This window comes from Helianthus annuus, chromosome 10 (assembly GCF_002127325.2).
Source record: "Helianthus annuus cultivar XRQ/B chromosome 10, HanXRQr2.0-SUNRISE, whole genome shotgun sequence".
NCBI lineage: Eukaryota > Viridiplantae > Streptophyta > Magnoliopsida > Asterales > Asteraceae > Helianthus > Helianthus annuus.
This window is the reverse complement of record NC_035442.2, coordinates 151,984,203-151,993,771: the sequence shown is the minus strand read 5'-3', so window position 1 is coordinate 151,993,771 and position 9,569 is coordinate 151,984,203. Positions and strand designations below refer to the sequence as shown.

Sequence of the window (9,569 nt, the reverse complement as noted above, 5' to 3'; positions counted from 1 at the left end):
ATGTTTTATTTTTCAGACTCTTTACTTTAGTTGTTATGTTATGTCTTTGTTGGGATTGTTAGTTTTTATATTTATGTATATTATGGTTGATTTGTGATTTTTCTGTTTCTGTTCTATTTTGGTGCACATGTGACATACTTGCAGGTTTTGGGCTATCGGATTTTGGACCGGAGCACGTGACAGATACAGCTTCGGAAGTCTCGTTGCATCAACATCATCTTGAGGGGAGTATTGTTATCCTTTTCTCTATATTTCGGGTCTCGCATTGGGGACAATGCGAAGTTCAAGTGTGGGGAGGGGGTTAACTTTGTTAACTTTGTTTGTCCTCATTAGTTTAAAAAAAAATCAGAAAATCAGAAAAATCATTCAAAAATACCTGTATTTTGTATATATTTTAGTAAATAAACCGGTTGGTTATGTTTTAGAAAGTTTCGGACTTGATAAAAAACTCGACAAGCAAAATATTTTTGAAAAAGGAAACCGGAAAGCGTGACAAACAAAGAAAGACTTACATGATAGTTTTCACACTTTTACCCATTCCATCCGTTACGTGAGCATATTTGAGCCTATTGTTATATATTTGTTCATTTCGGATATAGGAGTGAGCTGGATGTTATGTGTAATTTAGAACTTGTCACTAGTGTGCTTGTTAAGACCATGAACTTGTGGATTTGTGTAAAAGTGATAGAGGCACTTAGATTACCCCTTTGTTGTAAACCTTGTTCTTTGTGTTGTGCTTCCCGTTCACCTTATATTACCCTTTAGGATTAACCATGTCGAGCCTTCCCGTTTACCTTTGTTTACCCACATTATCGCCCACTTAGCCAAATTTAGCCTTTGTATGTTTTAAACTTTTTTAGTGTTGAAACTCGGGCAAAATAACCGTTTAACTAGCGTTTGTTTCAGTTTATTGTATAATTAATTAGTTCATAAAAAAACAGAAAATAAAATACCCTAAAATAGGGCGAAGTTGATAAAAATCGAGCAATTTTGAATGCTTAAATGTTAAAATTTCGTTGATAAGCTCGATTGCGCAATAGTCGCCTTTTTAAGGCATTTGTATGTATAGTTGCATATTTTTGTTGCTAGTTAAACGTTACTACCGAGTTTTAACCATTTTCGTCACTTTATATGTCCACTTCCATACCCTTCGCCCAAGCCTAACGTTACAACCCGTAAAGACCTCTTGATTTACACTTGTTTGCATGTTAGTTGGTGGAGACGAGATCTTATGACAAGCTTATGATATTGCATATTTCATTGACGAGGCATTGAGTGTTTGCACATACACATTTTATGTATGTTTAAAAAAAAAACTGAGCGTGTGTGATCTTGTGAGTCGTGTGAAGATTAACATGTTGAGTCAATTAATGTGAAGTCACGGCTTTTTGGTTGTCCCTATTATAATTGCATATGCTTGTTGGGTTTGAGTCTTTTGATGTTGTCTTTCGACAAACCGGCTAACCGTTTATAGTAGTTTTCAATAAAATAGTGTGTAAATTATCGTTCTTGTTTGTTTCTGTCTTTTACTGCTTTTTAGTTCAGCTTGCTTGAGGACAAGCAAGGTTCAAGTGTGGGGAGATTTGATATTCGCTAATTTATACATATTTTAGTCCCCCGTTTTACCCCTATTTTATGCGTTTTCGGCCGTAAAACCGTCATTCGGATACTTAATTATCTACACTTTTGTTTACAGGCCTAAAACAGCATACCAGACAAGATGATAGCAAAAACGAGGACTTTCCGGACAAAACGACGAAGCTACGAACCTTCTGTTAGAAAAACTGACCTGGGCGTGTGGAACGGTCGTGCCACCTGATGCACGACCGTGCATCTGCGATAAATCAAGAAGAACTCGGCAGTGAACGAGGGTGCAACACCGCGTGCAGCACATTGAAGGCCAACCCGGGAATGCACGGTCGTTCCAGATCTTGCACCCCGTGCATCTCCGATGATCAAGCCAACCTCGGAACTGAACGAACAGTGCGACCAGGCGTGCAACGAGTTCCCGGAATGGCACGGTCGTGCCATATGACGAACGGGCGTGCGTGTCCGAAGACTAGTCAACGATCTGCTGATGTCATGCAGTATGGTGGACCACCACCAATAATTGCTTAAAGTGCACGGTCGTGCGATCCATGCACGACCGTGCGACATCGAAAAAGCATAAAAACAGAACAAAACCATTCTATTAGTAACTCTGGAATTTTGGAGAGCTTTGCAGGCGATTTTGAGGCTCCGAAGGCTTCTGCTTTCACTCGGATTCAAGCCACATTGCCCGGTTTTGCTCGTTTACTATCCGGATTCTTAATCTTGTGCTTGTTTATGGTTTGGATTTCTAATCTTTCCAGAATTTTGTTAAGGTTTCAAGCATTTAGATTAATATTTATGTATTATTGTAGCCTTAGGGCAAAAACACAACAATCCCTTGCTTGATTATAGCCATTAGTAAGTTAATCTTTGTTTGTAATGACATTTTGAAGTATTTTCTATGATTATCTTTGATGATTAGTTTGCAACCTTGTTATTGATATTGATTTCTTGATTATAAGTAATTGTGTTGGATGATTGGTGCTTGGTTAGTTAAGATAGTTGAAAAATGAAGCTTAATTAATCATGTATTAGTAAACTTTTAATTTGGTTAACTAGTTTAACTTGGTTAAAATGTGGGCACCATGATACTAGAAATGGTTAGTGGTTTAATAAAATGTAATTATTGTTAATCAAGAAAGCTTGCCCTCACGGAAGGACTCTAACGGGTTAGATGGTGTTGTTATGAATTCTTGCCATGATTTGTTAGCTTAGTTAGTAGTTTCGGCCAAAATTGCTATCTTGGTGAATTTATGTGCAAGATTTGTAAAATGAACTCGGTTGTGATTTAATCTAGTTTATGCTTTTCTCGGTGGTTGCATTGTGTTTATCGGTGTTGCTTTCCTTGATTAAGTGAGGTTAGAAAACTCCTAACGGATGACTAACTTATTTTTAGGAGATTTTAATAGACATTTATCAATTGCACGTTAAAGAACAATTTTAGGTGGTTAAAGTGTGTTTATCGTTTTAACTTTCCGAATGATTGTCATGTTAGGATTCCCGAAAGGGATACTAATTGTCTCAAAATGGAAAATTGACCGAATGCTTCTAGTGCCAAAACCAACTTAGTTGACATGCTTTGGTTGTGTATTAAGCAAGGCTATTTATATATAATCTACTATGTTTAATAAATATTTGTTTACGCTTACTTTAGTTTAATTAAAAACCAAACAACTTATGTTTTTACCGGTAGATTAGTGACAAAGGTCTAGTATTATTTCTCCGCCCATTTCCGTGGATCGATACTTGGTTCTTACCGATACTCTACTACATATATGACGGGGTACACTTGCCTCTTTCGTGTGTGTTTTGATGTAAAAGTAATAATCACTTTTATAAATTTAAAACCAAATCGTGTGTAATTTCATTGTAAAAATATGTGTAGTCACGCACACGACATAAATGCACAGCGGAAGCAAAAATAGATATATTTCAACTGAATGTTATTGTAATATCAAGTATCACAAATAGTTGAAAATAATCCACAGGGGATCAAAAATAAAATAGGAACATTGTTCAACAGGTTGACGTCCAAGCTTGCGAGACTTATTGTGGACGCTAGGAGAAAGCCAGCCTAGTTCGTTTAGTACCTGCAGTTAACCTTTTTGGGAAAATACGTTAGTTTACACTGGTAAATACATTCAACCGACATTTTTGTAAAAGGTTTAATAAAATTGATTTGAATGCACGTGGCACAAACTTTTATAACTTGGGATAATTATTTTAATATAATACTTGTAAACGAATTACATGTTTCTTTGCGTTCAGTAGCCCGTTCCGTAGACCGGGTTAAAGACTAATAGACACACCACAGGTATAATGCCCACAAGGTTAATCCTTAAGTGAGATACCATTTTTCATATGCAGCTGTCAGGTGTACGCCTACACCCCGTGCTTAGGTCGTGGCCATCTCGTAAGATAATGCCAGGGATATCCGGGACATGGTCATTAACCCCCCAAAGGATTTAAGCAAACAAATCAAATTTTTAACGGGTCATCTTGACAATACTTAACCACTAATCGATTAAGGTCAAATGCCCGACCAAGCGGTATTCTATATACCGTACCCCAAGCCCGTATAGGGAAATAAGTTAAAAGTATTTACCTTTGCAAGTATAATTCACAAATAGCTAATGCAAGTAGCTTTTACCGGGTCTCCTTTCCTAGAACGAAGGTTTATAATAACCTATTAGAATCCTAACGGGTCTTTGATCAGGCTTAAGCTTAGACCGGTTAGTTTTAACGAAAGATACGGTTCGAACGCACGATTAAGTGAAGACCGGAATAAGATGTGATTTAGACCCGACAAGTTTGAAGACTTGTTTAATATGGGTAATCCAATCACATCCTGGATTTTGAGATAAAAACGACAAGGTTTGACCCGCTTCGGCTAATTTATGTAAACTAGTTACATAAACCGAACTGAACGCGTAAATGGCGTAACGGGTAACCGTAAGAGTCATACACAGGTTTCCTAAGTTAATATGCTCTAAAGAGGTTGTGATATCAGTAGGATACCTTCCATTATGTCCATAACGAGTATAATCCCAATATACGCCCCGTAGGGGTATTTCGGTCATTTTAAAGATTATAAAAGAGATTTCCGGGTTATACAGGAAACCTGAGTTTTCTGACCAGGTTATAAAGCTCAAAATACTTTATTTATTATATGAAATCAGTAGCAATTGGATTCGGTTCAAAATACCATGTAGAACTCATTTTAGATCCGAAAAGGGTATATTCGGTATTTACCGAATCAATGCCATAACCGCCGGTTATGAGAAGGTTAAAAATAATTAAAAATCTTTAAAAATCTTTAAAAATCCCAAAATATTATTTTACATCTGTGTGTAAAAGGTTTGGTGTCGAAATTTGGGTTTAGATAGGCTTTATGCTAATTGCGCCTTTTAATTACAAAAGTTTTCTCAATTGCGCTATTTAGCATAACTCCTATTCTAGACCTCGGATTGACATGAAATTTTAGGGACATGCTTAGAAATCAGTAACTAAGGTTATTGTCCTTTCACATATCCAAAATTCTCGTTTTAAAGTCAAAAGGGCATTATGGTCAACGTTTAAGCATATAACGAAAATGTACAAAAGACTCAGACAAACAACGAACCAGCCACAGAGGGTTATACCATCAAGTAAACTGGTCCTAAGAGAGTCCTAAGGCATATCTAAAACATACCAAATCGGGTCAGAACTGAAGTCAAAGCAAAACTCAAAGTTTTGCGACTTTGGGTCCCGAACCGGGTCAAAACAGTAAATAGTCGAATCAAACAAGCTTAGACCAGTTCTTATACTTATTATCAAGTTACATGAGTGATAAAACAGGTTACATGCCATCCACATTGTTAATTATGCGTTAAATCGAAAATTAGCATTCTGTTGACTTTTTCTAAGCAAATTTGACCCGACATTTGGACTAGTTAAAGTGGGAATCAGAGGGTGCCCTTTTAAGGGTTTAATGCCCACATAATTACCAACTTATAACTACCTTTGATTCGACTAATCACTGGACCATTTGTGATTAATCGTTAAGTCAATCGTTAATTACGACGGATTGACTTTTAAGCTAAAACTAAGCAAAAACTTAACTAAGAAGGGTTAAGCACACTTACTGAAGTCCTATGCACGACCAGAGATGCTTAGAGAGAACACTTGAGCTCCAGAAATGATCAGAAGTGAAAGAATGAGGTGTGGTTACAATGTGTGCATACAAGTCCTTTATATAATAACTTAGACACCTTAGATCATTGCCACACAAGTCTACAATGGATCCCTGATCATCAACAAGTGTCCCTGAGTCCTAGGGGTTGTTTAGGGGGCGCCCATGCTGCTTAATAATGGCTCCAAGTCGGTTAAAACACCAAACAGTGCTTCTGTCCGCATTTTCTGTATCTGGGAGGCTGACGCGACCCACGTAAATGATCCTTCAACTCTTACGCGGCCCGCCTGAATCTTCCTGTCAGAGCACATATCTTTTACTGTCCACGCGGCCCGCGTAAGCTCTAGGTAACTCTTACGCGGCCCGCCTGAGACCTGCTGTAAGATTTTTCAAATGTTTTTACATAATTGCAGCTGGCTCTTGGCGTTTCGAAGGGGTAACTTTGCACTTTGGGCCTCTCTTATTTACGTATGAGGGCCTCGTGACTTTTTACCCAACTTATTAATCCTCGGTTAGTTTATTACCACCCGAAAAGTCATAACTTTCAATGTTGATGCTTTTAACCCCTCATGTACGAATTCGATCATAACTTTCTCATTTTATAACGGAACTTGATGAAATTTATATCATGCATTCTAGTGGGTATATTTTACCGTTACAAAGCCTCGGGTTTGTTAAAGGGTCACTCAGAGGTACAACTTAAACATGTTGACACATTTAACCCCTGTAGCTTGTAATCTCTCACTTTCTTCCACATTTCGTTCCGTATGATCCATGATTCATTCGTTAGAAGGTACGAGCATCACGTAGGGTTACTGTAAAGTATATTTATCCCTTGTTGACATTTTGAACCCTTGAATTCACATACTTTCTATGTTTGTCAACTTTAGTCCCTCTATAGTATTTATTGCCACGTGCAAACTTATGACACGTGTCAATACATTATAGGACGCAAAATTTTCGAGGTGTTACAACTGAAACGATTCATAGATGTTTTCACTAGGTCTTAAAGGCAATAATGAATTTCGCAAGAGAAGTTATAGTTCCAACATCTTCTAATGCAAACTCCAATACATCAGAACGACATAGAAAGCTAAAAGAAATATTTTCTGGAGCAATAGGCGCGTTAGATGGCACTCTTGTACATGCAATCGTGCCTGCTGATCAACAGACTCATTATAGGGGAAGAGGAAAAGGTGAATGCTTTCAAAATGTACTAGCAATTTGTGATTTCGATATGATATTCACGTTCGTATGGGCCGGATGGGAGGGCATTGCACATGATTCACGAGTTTTAAAAGAAGTAGCATTTAACCAGACTTCCGGCTTTCCTTTTCCCCCCACCAGGTTTTTAACCATTCTTTAACATTGATTATTTAATACATTATGTGTTTTTTATGTAATAGTTCTGATACTAACGTTTACAGATAATTATTACCTTTGTGACGCTGCATACACCAACACTCGTGGATTTATGACTCCCTACCGTAATACGAGGTATTGGTTAGCCGATTTTCGACGACAACGTGCATTAACTAAGGAAGAAAAATTCAATCATGCACACGCACAACCGAGAAATGTTATTGAGCGCTCATATGGTGTTTTGAAGGCAAGATTCCCAATCCTAAAGCAAATGGCTCCATTTTCTTTTCCAATACAAAGAGACATAGTGATTGCTTGTTTTGCCGTCCATAATTTTATAAGGAAATGCAATATTCATGATCAATTATTTATGGCCTATGGCGAGAACACTTTGTTTTCCGAAATACAAAGTGGAGAAAGTGATGGGCAATTCGTTCAAGACGGCATTGAGTATATGAATACCTTACGTAACCAGATTGCTAGTCAACTATGGTCAAATGGTTCAAATTAAAATTGTACGCATAATATTAATTTCTATTTGGATTGTATTATGTTTCCATGAACTTTGAAGAATTTATGTGTAACTTGAATTTTCTAGTATGTTTTGTATTTTTTTAAGTTATTCATCGTTCAGTACAGAGAACTAAACAAACAGCTATATTTCATTCATCACAAAGTAGTTCAGAGGGGGGTAAAAATGTCATTTTACACAGTCATTCAGAGGTGCAACCAAACAACACTTTACTGGTTCAACACTTATTAGTTCAGAGCCTCTTACCCATTCAGACCTCTTATTCATTCAGCACTTATTGGTTCAGATGTTGCCAAACAGCCCCTAAGTGTATTTTTGCAGTGCTAGTTCAGATCAGTTAGTGTGGTTGGTTAGTATATTTGCAATGAAAGTTCTTATTAGGTAGCGTAGTAAGTTAGTATCTAATCTCAACCGTTGAATTGTTAGATCAATGTTCCTTAATATCTCCTATTTTTCCACGATCCAATTCCATAAAAAGCATTTGGTTCAAATAAGAAATGGGGGAATCTTTCATGAGATCGAGCATTTCAAATGACTACAAGTCAAATATGGATGATCTACATAAGTGTGGTATCTGGCATTCAACGAAGTCATATCTGAAATTGCCACATAACAGTTTGTGGTTAGTGAATGTGGGGCAAGACAAGGATAAATAATTTAAAATTATTAGTGTAATAAAATAGGATCAACGTTGCCACTCAGAAAAAAAAGATATATATAAAGTCTTGGTCGCACTATAATTTGTTCAAGACAATATGTTATACCTAAGGATATAATCTAACTTCTAATAAACGATTTAATTTAATATCACATCTCAATTTTTTTTTTCAAACTCACAATTTTTACTTATATTTTATTATTTTTTTTATCTTTATCCTTATTAATATTATTATTTATTTATTTATTTGTTTGATTATTACATCTATCTTCTATAATAAAAGAAACCAACTTTGGGACACATGTCACTTAAAGAAGGCTTCTTTGATTAAATGGGTATTATATAATAAAAAAAATCTTTTTGTATACACGTTTCATTCTATTAGATGATCTTGATGTGCTTTTCCCACCTAAATGTATTTTATCATGGGTGATCGTAACCCTTTATTTTCAAATGGATCTTATCCATATATTTATCCCTGCTTTGACATTCATATCCCTAATAACATCATAAGAAACCCTAATGTTCTCAACTGCCAAAATCTTCACAACATTTGATATTTTCGTAAGCCAATTTCCCACTTTCTCCTAACCCCAAATCGAACACTTCATCAATCAAGCATCCGATTCCAAGGGTTCTCATTGGTGCCGTCACTTTCACATCCTTCACAATTGTTAAATCAAGGTATAAAACTCATTTAAATCAATTGGTAGATGTTGGTTCTTTAATTAAGGCTCATGTGAATTTTTTATTACTAAGATTTTAGGGGTTTTTGGTTCTGGAGTTAGGGCATCACGGACTTCTTAAAAAGCTTGCACGTGTATGTCAATCACTTTGGATGGGAAGTATTTATAGCTTCTATTATAGCTCTCCTGTTGGGTTGTTCTCCAATGTTAATTAACCAAATGGTACAGATTACTGTGTTTACATTGTGCTTATTATCTTTTTTTTTAATCTTGGGAAGCATGTAAAATATATGCAATTGGTAAAAGTTAATGGCTGAGTATTTGTTATAAACTTATAATATCCTAAGTAGCAGTAAATTTGAAGTTTGTTTGTCTATTACAGGATAGCGTGGATGCTATTGTTGTCTGCTGAGGTATCACGTTCACGGTTAGAACTTGTATAACTGTATTATCCCGAGGTATCAATTATCAAAGTCGTTCGTTATTATGATTTGGACAGCTGTTTAGTCTATATTTGTATAAAAAGATTATAATCATGGTTAGAACCTGTTTTATTGTTTAATTTCATGT

The 9,569-nt window shown here is 36.2% G+C and overlaps 1 protein-coding gene across 1 annotated transcript; it reads left to right on the top strand.

The window, feature by feature from the left end:
* The first annotated feature begins 6,776 nt into the window (after window positions 1-6,776).
* On the top strand, window positions 6,777-7,327 carry LOC118483159. The gene is made up of 2 exons (XM_035978699.1): window positions 6,777-7,108; window positions 7,189-7,327. Exons 1-2 carry the CDS (start codon window positions 6,780-6,782, stop codon window positions 7,190-7,192), a joined length of 333 nt encoding a protein of 110 aa, XP_035834592.1. The 5' UTR covers window positions 6,777-6,779; the 3' UTR covers window positions 7,193-7,327.
* Window positions 7,328-9,569: the final 2,242 nt, after the last annotated feature.

Bases quoted from the DNA above. Each gene is read 5' to 3' on its own strand.
- LOC118483159 (XM_035978699.1), top strand. From the start codon at position 6,780: ATGAATTTCGCAAGAGAAGTTATAGTTCCAACATCTTCTAATGCAAAC.